This window comes from Conger conger, chromosome 6 (genome assembly GCF_963514075.1).
Source record: "Conger conger chromosome 6, fConCon1.1, whole genome shotgun sequence".
Taxonomy (NCBI): Eukaryota; Metazoa; Chordata; class Actinopteri; order Anguilliformes; family Congridae; genus Conger; species Conger conger.
Genome location: NC_083765.1, coordinates 54,559,611 through 54,574,438, shown reverse-complemented (window position 1 = coordinate 54,574,438; position 14,828 = coordinate 54,559,611). Strand labels below are relative to the sequence as shown.

The 14,828-nt window shown below is 43.7% G+C and overlaps 1 protein-coding gene across 1 annotated transcript in view; it reads right to left on the bottom strand.

Moving 5' to 3' along the window:
• The window catches only part of LOC133131604 (thrombospondin type-1 domain-containing protein 4-like), a 44,774-nt gene extending 34,022 nt beyond the window's left edge, over nucleotides 1–10,752 (bottom strand). Inside the window, exons 1-6 of the mRNA XM_061246975.1 lie at nucleotides 10,423–10,752; nucleotides 8,526–8,582; nucleotides 8,104–8,173; nucleotides 6,234–6,559; nucleotides 4,439–4,838; nucleotides 3,521–3,623 (exon numbers count right to left, since the gene is read on the bottom strand). Of these exons, the coding sequence (XP_061102959.1) occupies nucleotides 3,521–3,623; nucleotides 4,439–4,838; nucleotides 6,234–6,559; nucleotides 8,104–8,173; nucleotides 8,526–8,582; nucleotides 10,423–10,457 (991 nt within the window). The 5' untranslated portion in view covers nucleotides 10,458–10,752. The remainder of the gene's footprint in view (nucleotides 1–3,520; nucleotides 3,624–4,438; nucleotides 4,839–6,233; nucleotides 6,560–8,103; nucleotides 8,174–8,525; nucleotides 8,583–10,422) is intronic.
• Between the last annotated feature and the right edge of the window lie 4,076 nt (nucleotides 10,753–14,828).

Genomic DNA, 14,828 nt, shown 5'->3' with positions numbered 1-14,828 from the left:
GGATGTACAGTGAGGCAGTCCCCTCTGTTTATATGTTATGTCTTCATTTACAGTCACAAATAAACACATAAAACAGGCAAGTGTTGACAAATTTAAATGGCAACATTTTGTATTTAAATGTATTCATATCAAAAATAAGATAAAATTCATGAATTTCCCTGATGTTCAGAGGACGTTCTGTGGAAAATAGCCAATGGTCGCCCAGTACACACATAAAACTCATGAGCTGAAATACAGCAAAACATACAACATCCCTACTTATTTTCACATTTTATAGCTCTAGACAATCCGTCTCAAGTTGGCTGTTAGGGGAAAATAAGGTCACTCCTCATTTCACCTCATTTCACAGTGGCTTGGATGTTTATCATCCGTTGTTGAAGAGTGATAAGCCTGCTTCAAAATATGGGCTACTGGGAATGGAGTGAGGCCAAGCCAAAAATGACCTACAGTAGATTTGCTGCCCCAGTCCTGCAATACTTCATTTCCAGGCCACAGTAGAGTATAATGGTTAGAGTAGGGGTTCCCAAACATTTCCCTAATGTGACCCCAAATTAATGTTCACAAACTTACACGACCCCAGCACCCCACCCACACACATCTCGTGCCTTTAGCCACGACTATACTGGAAATATACCACAACCTTTCCTGCCTCATTGCTTTATTATAGCTGGGTTGTTGTTGTAATGTTAATCTTGTAGTGGCCTACATTCACATATTTTAGAGAGACAAAAATGAAAGATTTTCAGGCGACCCCATCCCGAAATCGAGCGCCCCAACATGGGGTCCGACCCACGGCTCTGAGTGGGGAACAGCCACTGTACCCTTGAGCAAGCTACTTTACCTGAACTGTTTCAGTAAATATGTAATGAATGATATGTATGAATGTAATGTAAGTCACTCTGGATAATTAAATACTTCCATGTAAGTGTACCTATATCATCACAGTTTATAGGATGTCGTCATTATCTTGTGATTTTGCACATAAAATTCAGTACACATGGTTTCTTCTGGGTTCTCATTTCATTTTCAATAATCTTGTTAGCTAAATGGGTCCAATACCTCGCTCACTCACCCCTCTCTCTCTCTCTCGCTCTCTGATCTAGAAAGAAATCCCTGACCTTTTAGTGTTGGAGACCCCCCCCCTCCCCACCTCCCCCATTACTGTCCCCCTCCTGTGACTCGTATGTGCTTTAGATGTGGGGGGTTTGCTTTGTTAGATCAGCCGCTGTAGCGTTACTTGCAACAGTAATGAGGCAGAAACGGTCCTGAAACACGCATCTGCCAGAGAGAACTGAATAACGAGCATCATCGCCACAGCACCACAATTAAACACATTCACATCTAAACGCACAGAGTGAGTGCGGGAATGAACCTGGTATGAACATCCAGGTGTGGCAGCAGATTACGGTGGAACCCAGCGGCCATCTTGGAGGGCCATCAAGTCGAAGCACACCAACATTGACAAAGTGGATTTACTGAGCACACGAATCCATCCACCAGCCCTCAGATAACTCAAAGAACTTCACCTCAGACAGTTCACATACAGACTCCAGAGTCATTCGGCTAATTTGCGCCCCCATCCCCCCTCAAACTGAGCTCCATTGAAGTAATTGGATTTGGTGATGGACAAGGATTCCAAAGTTAATTAGGGAGAATGGGTTCTTGGAGGTGCTATTCATATTCTTATGTGGTTTACTTTAACTGGTGGAAGGGGAAGGGGGTGTTTATACACACGTGCGCACACACACACACACACACACACACACACACACACACACAGATACACACACAGACACACACACACACTCACACTCACACACACACATATATGCACACACACACACACACACACACTCACATACACACACAAACACACACACATATATGCACACGCACACACACATATATGCACACACACACACACGTGCACATACACACACACATACATACATGCACGCACACACACACATGCACGCACACACACACACACACACACACACACACATTTTTAACATGCTACCATAAATAATCTGTAGAGAACAGCCTTTTAAAGGGACTAGCTCCTTGTGAGAAGTGGAGCCACTATACAGACAGAATTAGACAATGAGAGCAGCAGCACAGCACAGGCATAGCTTGTGTAATCATCAACATCAGTAAACTGGAAGATCAGGCTGGATGCAATTTACCCCACACTGCATGACTACAGAATAAGGAACTCCTTTGTTTGTTAATGGACCCCCCAATTCAAAATTACACCATCATCGTTGAGCCTTAAGATGCTGAACAATCACTTTGCACAGTGCATCACACACTGTATAAAAACACACAGTGATCTAATTAATATCCCAAATACATTCGTAAGCAAATCTGGCTGCCAAAACTGTGAAAGTGGGCAGACAATCATGTTGAACGTATGAGGTTTACCTGTGAGGCTTGGCAAATGGTTTTCAAAAAATGTAATAGCAAACATGTAATCCCCATGGGATTCCTTGGTAGAATTATTTCATTTAGCAGCTGCCTCACTATTTATATTCTTTAAACCATTAAGACAAAAGAAAACAATGCCTTAACCATCAGGCTTACAGTACACCAGACTGTAGTTATGAGGTATGGCTGCGGTTAGGGGTTTGGCCTCTGTATTACTCAAGGTAATGAATTTTGCAGGAGACAAGATATTTTATTTTGGCTAGTAACCAGAGCTATGGGTTGCCAGGGAAACAACTGCAGGCTGAGAAGTCAATGGAAATAAATGCTAAAATAAATACAATTTGCCATATTGTATTTAAATGCCACAGTATAGCTTTCTCTACAGCTAGGTAATCTCACTACAGGTAATCCCATTTGTCATCGAAAACATTGATTGTAAAGTTTCACGCAGCACAATCACTTGGTCTCTGTACATTTAGTGAAAGAGGAATGTCCCTTAAAAGCACCGTTCCAGCAGCCTAGCATTATCTTGTCTGCCAACGTGAGGCAGTTTTCTAGCAACATGCACAGGTTCGGGTAGTCTAGCTCTTCGACAGACGAAGGAGAATTTCAGTATGCCATGATGATGCCTTAGCTACGCATGCATTTTTTTAAAGCTGTCCTACAATGGACTTTGTTTTTGTTGTGAGCAGGCCTGGGTTGGATTAAAATACTTTTCTGCATTTGACTAAGCTTGTCTGTTATATTGGAACAAATTAAATGATCCCAAAAGTGTAAACTCCACCCTCCTTGCAGGCTCAAATGCACCAGGTAAGGTTAATAGAGCCTTGAATCCAAAACCAATAAAATTTCAACCCAGGTCTTGGTTGTGGGTTGTGCCGAGTTGAGCCGAGCTGCATTGAGTGCAATGACCACAGCCAGGATTTAGACTGTAGTTTACTGATGAAAAATCCTCCATAAGCACTCCAACAAGAAGAAGCTGCTTGGAAGCAATGATGATAGGCAACACAGTTATGAACGCCATGACACTGATGACTCCATTCTGATGTAATGGAAGGGGAAGGTAACAGACACGACCCGGAGAGACTCTTACCTTCATTAAAAGGCTCCCACTGATACAAGCGACCCATGAAGGGGTGGTTGTTGTAAGAAGAGCACTGCGTTTCTCTCACACTTTGGCTGGTGGGGGGACAAGACTGCAGACAGAAATACAAACAAACAAACATTATACCCAAATGGAGACCCAAATCCAGGGCAGCTAATATTTGGTTGGTTATTCCGGTTATTTACAGAAGTTATTTTAATGGCACAAAATAAGTCTACCATCTGGGATTTGAAACCATAATACTGTAGTTACAGGCCAGGAGATGATGATGGGTCTGTGAATTTGCGATCGGCATATGTGTGCTGAAGTGAAATGACTCCTGACGGAACTACAAGAGATGAGAGTAGGAGTTGGGGGGGAGGCGGGGCAACCTCTGCCTCTTGGGCTTGGGGTGAGCTTTCTGGGGGGTTTGACCTCTGTCACTCCGGCTGCTGGCAAGAACCGCAGTGGGACCAGCCAAACTGCATTCTTCCCCCCGGACAATTCCCGACTTGATGGCCGAAGCCAAAGGAAGTCCTTCTCCACATGTCAAGCAAAACTCTAGCCTGTTTCCACCAGCCCGCTGTTGTTCTGTTCCACACAAGCAGTCTGCCATGTGAGCTCCCTCTCTCTTTCTCATTCATTACACATCGACGGGCGGTGAAAGATTCACATGCAAATTATAACCCTGCTGCCACATGAAGTGCATGAAAGTCACACACACCTGTATCCAGACCAATAAAACTTTTTACGAGCTCCCAAAGCTGGTCTCACAATTAAATCACACGTACTGTACTCGAAACAGCGGAACCTAATCATTACAACTTGTTGAAACTGAATCATTGCCAAGCTCGATAGTAAGAAAGCACGCCTACTCGAAGGTTTAAGAATGAACACTGCCAACATGAGCACATGAACACGTCTTACATCGATGTTGCAGATCTTGTGCCGCTTCGGGGATCCTGTGCAGGAGGAGGCAGGCAGGGGACTGTGGGGTCCATCGTGCGTGGTCTGGCCATCAGGATGCAGGCCAGGCTGTGGGTTGTGGACGGGGCCGGGTTGGTACAGTGAGGTCTGGGCTGGGTGTGTCCTTGGCTGGGACTCCTGGGGCCAGTGATGGGCCCCGCTGTAGCCGTAGTTGGGGCCGTGCTGCCTGTAGGCGCTCTGGTGGCCCCCGTACTGGGGGCCGGATGCAGGGGCCCGCCGCAGTCTCCGGGCTGGAGGGCCACCCTGCTCCTGCCCGGAGTCTGTCTGCAGCGGCATGACGAAGGGCATCTTTCCGTAGCCGTACCTGCCGGGGGTGATGCGCTTGCCATCGCTGCCCCTCCTGCACACACACACACACACACACACACCACGCTCTCCTTACTATTGGAGCCACTGCTCAGTGTTAACCCTCCTATTCAGTTAAGATTTTATGACCGGTTTTACATTTGGGGTCAAATTGAAATAGTTGAAATAAACATAAAAATATTGTAATAGAAAAATCTAGAGACGTAGTATGGCACCTTCTTATTGTCTCCCAAATGCCTTTTATCCATAAAGGTGAAAAAATCTGTGAAAAACATCTCATTAGAGCCTAAGGAACAATAAGTGAAAGTTTGGCACATGTATGGGAAAGTGCCACCAGAATCATTCACTCTGAGAAATATAGAAATTAAAATGGTTCTATATTTTCTTAAATTTTATGCAGTTACAGAGGGTTAAAATAAGACTACACAACACATTTGTATGGCAAGTTGGTACAGGACTTCACATAGCATTTTGTTTATTGCATTTTTACTATATTTAATCCCACCAAATTAGAAAATTTCATAAATCATACAGTATCAATATAAAAAAGGGTTAACTGGTTTTTAAGAGATGCCAAAAATTGAATGGGGTAAAATTGACCCCAAACATAATAGGAGGGTTCATGTTCAAAGTACTGGGAGAGAACATCAAAACAAGAGAAACTGTTCCTTATTCAAAAAAATGAAAAAAATAAGATATTCTCGTCCACCAAGCAGTGCTTTTCATCCATGTCAATTCAATGAAAGATTCACTGTTAAATTTAACCTGCTGCTGGGCTCAATAAAAACCCCATTAATCAACTGTCAGTGGCTGTGTATTTAAAGCTTTTATAAAAGTTGCCCCGCAGCAAGGAGGTCACAAACAGGCCTGGCACAAGCAGAGACATTGACTCTATTTATAAAAGAATATCTTTAAAACTGGACACAAGTCAAATAAGCAATGAGTCGCATTTCAGTCAGGGCTGCTCAGAATGCACTGCAATTCATCGCTGAAAATACACGATTTGGACTTGGCTCAACCACTGCGCTGAAGCTGGAAGTCCTGCCCTGCCATTCGCTTCACATAGAGGAGAGATCACCCTGCTGAAAAAAACCAGCAGCAAGGCTTTGAAACAGTCGGTGGTTGACCAGTTCAGACCAGCAGCCATCTTGACATAAGTTAGCTGGTTGACCAGTTCAGACCAGCTCAAGTTTTAACCAGTTCAAGCTATGTTTTGAAACAGCTGGTAGCTGGTTGACCAGCTTATACCCAGCTAGGCCAGCTTTATAACCAGCTAGGCCAGCTTTATAACCAGCTTGGCCATGCTGATTAACCAGCTCATACCCGACTTACTGTATGGCCAGCTTGACCAGCTCAATTTTCGAGCTGGTCAAGCTGGCATAGCTGGATTTTACAGCAGGGCAGTCCCTTTCGGGGGTGGGAGCAGCACCTGCGGCCGAAGCGGGGGTCTCGCTGCAGGCCGATCAGCTTCCGGCGGGCCCCGGGGTGCGTCCCGGTCCCATTGGAGTACAGAGGCTGTCCCGTGTCGCGGTGCAGGGGGACGGAGGGCCGCAGGGCTGACACCACGTGCCCGGACGGCAGAGGGGGGTGGGCGGTTTGGGACGGGTAAGATGACAGGCAGGGTCGGGTCTGTTCCTGCACCCCTCCCCCACAAGTGCGGGAGCAGCCCCCCCAGGGCCCCCAGGGCCCCCAGGAACCTGGCTCTGCTGCCTCCCCAAATTCAGCGTCCTGCTGGGCCTCTATCCTCTGAGGAACCTGAGTAGACACAGAGCTGTGGAACTTACAGACTATTAACACAAAACACACACACACATTTATAAATATGCTATATATCAGACCTGGGTCAAACACGTAATTGTTTTGGATTCAAATACTTTTCTACGCTTTAATGAGGTTGTCTGGTGTCTAGCAACGTATGAAATACTCTCAGAAAGTGCAATCTCAAGATCTCAATCGAGCACAGAAAAGTATTTGAATCCAAAACGATTATGTATTTGACCAAGGTCTGGCACACACACACACGCACACACACACACACACACACACACACACAAGTGTGTGTGTGCAAGCATGGAACAGCCAGACCCATATAGTCTCAGATGGATCAGTTACAGCAATAGGCTTTAATTATTATCTTGGTATTATTACTTGCCTTATACAAAATTGAATCGTGACCTAGACAATATTGACATTCACAGAGCTGCTCTTTTGTATTTATTTTCATCAATCCCAAATATGTGGTTTTCTGTAACTGTAACCCAGCCTAGTACTGAGTATCCGTATTCTCACGCTCACGATAGCTTTCACCAGAGCAGGTATTAGTCTTTCACTGGCCGAGGGGACCCTGCCAGCGACAACCTGCGGACATGCCAGCTCTGACTGTCAGGAAGCTATGCAGAAATCTGGCTCTAAGGAGAGGAATTCTGTTCCCATCTAACAGAATTCCCGGCCTCTCAAAATAAATGCGCAAACATGAAAATAAAACGGGAAGGCTTTTAATAGAAGGTCCCAAGACACACAACTGTGTAGGCTCCTGTGCTGCTTTTCAGCTATTCACGATGGCCTCGTCCACCCGAACTTCGCCCCACAACCCCAGTGGCCTAAGGGCCACTGTCAACTCCAGGGTCGTTCAGAGGTCAAGAGGAAAGGAAGCCAGACTGAGGATAGGCTATCGCCTGACCTCTCAGAGCACTCTCATCCCACTCCTCACTCTCAGTCTATTCATGCTCCCAAGTCCCATGGGGGAGGGGGAAGGACCCATGACAGCTGGCAGCACCTTCACCCAAAAATCTCTGAGACTGCCTCCTGTGCCCTCCTGCTGCTGCTCTCGTCTGCCAGCAGACAGATTTATACTTCCTCAAATTTCCCAGGAGATCTTTTATAGACTAATATCAAGTCTGAATTTTTAACAGGAAAGTCCAGTTGAATTAAGCTATACAGTGGGGGTGGGGGGGCATAAAAAAAGCTTTCCCTTTGCAGGCACTATAAACGTGCTGGCGTGAAGTTAAAGTGAGATGCACTCTCCATAAATGATGGCACCGAATGAATGTCTTGGCTCCGTCGAGGAGACACAGTCATGACCCCTGGTTAAAACCGTATGTTCCAGTAGTACTTAGTCATTGTGTTGCTGCAAGGACACCAGCTTCTACAGCCGTGAACTTGCACGGGAGGTCGGCAGGTCCATCAACACATGCCTCCTTCCACATTTCCAGGAACACCGATTGGAGAAATTTGATAAGGCATGAAAGAGTCTGGTGCTCTCTCGAACTAAAGGGTCTACACCAGACCTCTTCACTTACCTTCCTGTGTTGATTGCCGTACTGACAGTTCAGCAGTTCTGGGCCCAGCAGCAGCAAAACCATAGAAATTCTGTGTTGGAAAAACCCATTAGTTCAGGTGGCTCTGTCAGAGGACAGACATAATACCACATTCGTTTAATTCTCAAATATTTCTGGTAAAGAAAATATTAGGGTAAAGATTAGCCTACGTATCATCTCTGGTTGAATATGCACTGATTCAATCAGTCAATGTTAAATATTATACAGTGTCCTGGTTAAAATGAGTAAATTAATAAATATCCATTCAATCTGCAGCCTTCAAAAGATTGTTGCAAGGGAAACATGCCACCAATTAACTAAGGGAGGCAAAAATCAAGGAAGTAAATTTGAACCCACATCCCAGGCCTGTTTTGGAGGGCAATGGCCCATCTGGGTTCCCTTACCTGAGTATTCGGGTGAAGGTTTCTATCATTGCTTGTCGACTGTGAGGGCACTGGCGTCTGAAGAGGTAGCCATGTTGCATTTAAAAGAGGAATCAGAATTTAGTGGTTTCCCTTTGCAATCAGAGCCTAGACAATTAATTATTCATTACCAACAACTTTATGAAAGCAAATGAAGCATTAAATCATTCTACAAACACAAAATTACAAGGCTCCAGATCATCCACAAATTATGTTTGCTTTCTGCTTTTTAAAAAGTTTCATAGTTATGAGCAGACGGTCAGATTTGTATACCAAATGCAACAACAAAGATGAGGTCATCTATCCAGTCTCATGGGACATATCAACTCTCTCCTCTGTCTGCTTGACCTTGTACTATAACCCCTGACCTTCTTTGTGTTGACAACTGTCCTCTTACTGTGGTAGCTGTCCCACTGCTTTTTTTTGTCAAATGATAAAACCTTTTGTTTTGGCTACCTCTCACAAATAACTAAAACACTAAAATGAAGCAGACAGACAGCAAACAGTCCGTTTTTGGGTGACAGTAAGGGCACATATCACAATAGTAAGTCTGGATGTAGTATTGTGTTTATAAAGGATAGAGCTCTTGGGCACTGGCTGACAGTAATTAGTTGAGCAACTATACGGTTATTTAGACAATGTGATTGCAAGGTACGTGAAGAAGGTGAAGCTATATCAAAACTACTGTCTACCTATTGTCTGCAGATTGTAACATAGAGTATGGACTATTTCTGTTGTCTCAAGAAGCAATGCTAACATACAAAAAATCTCTATTCATTTTTCCCATATCATATAGGGTAAAAACGGTTCGGCAAAGCACCATGCTGAGCAAGACACTGGAGATGGACAAGCTATGCAATCAGACGAATAATTCATTATATCAAGTGTTGCTTCAATTTACGCATCTTCGGCGATGTTTGATGGAGAAGGGACTGTCGAAGAACTTGGCTTCGTGAGTAAACGTTCTGATGACGCAGTGACATCCAGCAACACCCGCTTCAATAGCGGCTGTAACAAGTTTAACTCAGCATTTGAACTGCTCCAACAGCTCATATCTCGAATTCAAACAATTGTGTGAAAGCTCACAGCACGATGGGAGGGTAGCCTACGCATATTCCCTAAAATCAAATAAAAAATATCTAAATGAATATTTCGGCTGGAGCCATCTGCAACATGCTCGGTTTATTTTCCACGCTAAAAAGTTTCTCTTTCAGTCTATTTTAAAAACGGCAGCTGTCCCTAAAGAGTGTCTGTCCTCAACCAGAGCACACCATCGGTCGACCCCAAGCAAATCTTTCGTATATGACATACAGTACAGATGTGCACAGTGTTATATCCTGACAACAGAAAAATGTGGACAGTTGAAAAAATTACAGTTACACAAATCACAAGAAGGAGAATGCCGAGATATTTTTGCAAGTAAAAGTTGGCAGTACAAATGTGCGACCGGAAAACAATCCAAGCACGCGCCGGAGAAACAGTCAATTGAAAGCCTAACCACCATCAACTTTATACGGTATTTACGCGCAAAAGATTACAAGGATCAATTATTGTAAAAATTGTTTCTGTGTCATCCTGCAGTGAGATATATGCATATGGTATAGTTTAGGGCTTACAACATTTAGACTAGAAGTAAGATTGGACGCAAGGTTGAAATAAACTGCATGAACCTTGAAGCAAAAAGCCACCCCCCTCAAAAAGTATTCCAAAGTATGCAATTGTATAGAATAATACTGCAACTACTTCTACTACCAACATCAACGGAAATTATAATATTCGTGTATTTATTCATTCATATTCATTAATAATAATTGAATCATAATCATGTATAATGCACTCGTTAAATTAATTGAATCCAATACAGATGTCTGAATATTACCTTGCGGGATTGTGTACAAGGTGATGTATTCGCATTCCTTCAAAGCAAGTATCTTCAATGAGCCTCAGAACGGTGCTTTGAGACTTGTAATCCCACACACCCACACACTGTGATCTTTATAAATCCTGAGTCCGCGCGTTTAAACTTAAATCCTCCGAAGCACGATATCGCATTGCCAAACCTTTTCCAAAATCCAAGGTTAGCCTGTGTGACCGTCCATGAGCGGCGTTCCGTCCCACTATGGTCCTTTCGGTCCTCCGCATTCTGGGCAGCCTTTTTACTCAGTAAGTTAAAGCCATGGGAACGGCATAGAGAAAACAAATTGCTGCGCCCCCTTTCGCTACTTTCATCGAGTAATCTCGGTGTGAGAGAGTGTGCGTAAAGGTCAGGGTTTCGAGTTTCTAAACAAAAGAGCTACAGCTGGTCGGCTCTTTAGCACATTTATGTCTCTATCAAGCCACAGGCTTCAAAGAAGAAATCTTAAATCAGGGCTGCACATGCAGAACACGCCTGTGTAAGATGTGTGAATAGGAATGGTATAGAAAACGGTCCAGTCGCTGTGCTACCATTGTGCACGGGAGAGTACAGACACCGGGGAGTCATCCTGATCTTATTCAAGGAGAACTACGTTTTTGAAGAACCAGTTCACATTCACAGCTCCGAGGCCCACCCACCCCACAAGAGAATCGTGCACCTTGGGTGGTTACCAGTCTGCCAGAACGAGAGAAATGAGAAGTGGACTATGGCAAGTCCCCTGTGACAACAGATGCCTGTATCACATCACATTCAGGGAATCATGCTTGATCACTCCTAACCTGGACAATAACAGGTATTTGCTAGCATGAAGTGAGACTACAGGCACATGATGACTCTTCTTCATTTGGCTCTGTGCGCCACAATTTTGGATTTGTAATCAAACAAGTCACAGTGTGTGTGCAGATGCTTAGCTTTTAATGAATGCCATGTTTAGATATTTTGGTTTCACCATGTAGAAATTACACTACTTCCCCCCCTGAGAAGGTGCACTAACCATGTGCAATTCTAAATCTCAAATCTCAAATTATGGAGTACAGAGCTAATTCAAGAAAAAATATGTATTTGTCATTAGACAACTTTATGGGGCTCACTGTATATACAGTACTGTATATTATAGTTATATGTATGTGTTTTCAAGTACCATATCAGCTTGAAGCTGACCAACCAAGAAGCTTTCAGAATATACATAAAGCTAAGATGGTTGTTGCTGGTTTGGAACACTGAGAGTGATGTGTTGAGAGTCTCACTCCACCGGTAAAAGCAGAGCTGCCACTCCGTAAAATAAAAAAAAAAGGCTTTTCTGAGGGTCTGTGGCTTTTGCTCCCCGCCGTTTGTGGAATTGCTTCATTTGACTCGATAAATGGAGTTCACGCTTGGTTGGGTCTCCATCCAGTGCTCACTCTGAGGCCTTCCCCGGACGCTCATGCAGCCGTGGAGCCATAGCGGTGTGGAGCCTTAACTAATAATACATTAATTTCTATTTGGATCCACTTACAGTAGCAAGTGTCTTTAAACAGTTGCTTTACCGCACTGGGGTGATATTTGGCCTTGGCATCAAAATTAACCATTGACCCCACAACCGCCGGGTGCAGGTCATGGTCGACTGAACCGAATTTCAAATGAATTTCGAGTCCGAATAACCAATTCACAGTATACAACACACAGGGCTTGCAGCAAAGGTGTTTCATCAGATAAAAATGTGAATCCCTCAGTACCCGCTTTAAGGTTAACAATAAACAATGTGTGATGTTTCGTAGTCACTCCCAGCTTGTGAGTGACACAAAAAAAAAAGGCTGTGTCATTGCTCTAACATTGCAGGGTGTAGTTCACCACTTACCACACACCATAACACAACACAACAAAAAAAGAAACATGCAAAAGGCAGGGTACAAATTAATGTTGGATAGCAATGAATTAATGTCGGATAGCAATTAATTCATGTTGGATAGCAATTCATTAATTTTGGATAGATGTAGCTGCCATTTCAGTGACACTGAAAGTTTCACAGGGACAGATAGGATGACACTCAAGTTATACAATATTTATTGCTAATGGTATTTATTACTTCTCTTTAAGAAAATAACTGTGTTCTATTCTATTAATGGCTTTAAATGATGACATTCATGATTTAAGCCCTCTTGAATATAAAGCCATTAACATAGAAAATGAGTATTATAATAATGGTCACTGATTAAAATGGAATATAAAGTGATCGCACAATCCTACAAACATAATCTATGAGTGATCATATAATTTCATTCACTAAATGTACATTTACATGGGCTACAGGATATCCTGTATATTGTTCAGTATGTATGCTCTGTGTGTGTGTGTATGGTCATATCTATTATGCATGGAATACATTAGGTCTAAATATCTAAATTTGTCTAAATATTTACAAAATTCAGGATGCATACTACAGTTGCATTAATATGATTATATAATCTTTGTCTTCTATATCCACTTCAAAGAGAAGGAAGCTACATCTTCAATGTGGCAGCAATTCAGAAGGATGGCCACATTTCATGTACCTTTCTGCTTATATTATAACAGCTCAAAGTTCAGCTAGAGGCCTTTTTGCAGAAGGGGATTCTCCAGATCATACAGAAATATTCATCATTCCAAGTATTGCTTGTGTAGTATTGTAAGGTATTGTGATAATGTCACTCTAAGATAGCTTCTTTGTATAAGCTTTATACAAATGCTCATTAATACCAAAGCTTCCCACCACAACAGTGACAGATTTGGTTCCTGAGAAGAAAACTTTGGGGAGCATTGGACCAGGCAAGAGTGTGGACCAGCGGTCAGAGCAGCAGTTTGGATCAGGGGTTCAGAAAGCAGTAGTGGAGTAGTGGTCAGACAGCAGTGGGAAGCAGCGGTCAGGGCTAAGCAATCCATAAACACCTTTGTCTCTGTCTCATCCACTTTAGTGGCAACACCCAGTTGGTCGAAACACTTCAGCACATTGCTACTGTTTGAATGGAAATGAGCTGTCAGAATTTCTGACCTGGATTCCTAAACAGGATACCTTCCTATTATTTAATCTAGACAAGAACAAGTTCTAACTTGCCTGGAGCTCCAACTGAAAATATGTTTGTTTTCATGACCTTGATGCTGGTCTCGACTTGATGAAATGACTAAGTCAAAATGCAGGTCTTCTGTTTGACTGCAACACCCAGCATTTAATCAAAAAATCTAATTACACAGCAAGTTTTGCATTGTCACCACTGCTCAGGTGGATGGGTTCAGAATTTGTATATGCGCGCAGGACTGGTGCAAACAGTGCTTTGCAACAAGCAAATGCACTTCCTGTTTGTCTAACGTATAGGGAACTGCGTGACTGCCACGGAGCCTCGATTCTCAGCTGAGAGTTTGCCCATCTGTGCAAGAGACTGCAGGAATCTTGTGCGTAGTTACACAAGCAAAATGTAATACGAGCGCTGGTGGTTTGAAGGGAGGACGTGTTCGTTAACGCTGCCAGTGGAGGTCTCGCAAACGACTCTCTTGACAGCTCCGGTAATTAAAAAAGTATCTCTCCGTCTTCACGCGGACAATTCTCCCTTGGGTCAGTGTCAGCGAGGAATTATTCGCTCAGTTCTTCCTACATTCCTCCTGGAGCACCACACAGACGGACCGGGGGAGCACACCTGCTCTGTCAGGAGCTCACGGGAGGCAGGGAGGGCCGCGGTGCCCTCGGCTGTCAGCGAGTCTGGAGCTCACCGTTTCCATCAGGAGGGGAGCACTTCTGCTCAACGCGTCATGGAGGAAGAATGGAAAGCTGTACACTTGGACTTTGAGAAGATTCAGGAACCACGTACTAGGCGGAGAAACAATGAACTGTCGATTACTGAAGAAAAACATTTACTCGCTACAGCAAACCACAAATATTGGTTCATATCAGTGAACATATTATGATGGCTTACGCACTGTTGAATCTGAGGAAGCTTCAGTCTCCCATCACCAAGAAGCAGGCCTACAGGGCATGAGGCAGTTAATCTAGTCTGCTTCTGGATCTGAGGTGCAGTGTGTTAAATTCCACCATCCTGCCTTTTCATCCAGCTTAGTTTTCCATTGCACTGTCAATACAAATTAAGCACCGTCAAATCACAGAAGTAGTGTGATGCGAAAACATTTCTGAGAGGACATGCAGTGAAACATATCCACTATATCGTCAGCTGTTTTTGATAGTTACTACTCTATCCCCCACTCTTTTCCCCCACCATCGGGAATCTGGGCCACGTAGCTAATTTGGTTTTGGCTCAATTCAAGTCATCTGCACAGAATCGACCCTAGAGACGGCTACATTGCCCTCTACACCACCGTGGATGTCAAACACTTCATTCCGTTCAGGCATTGGTCTCCCTCGATGG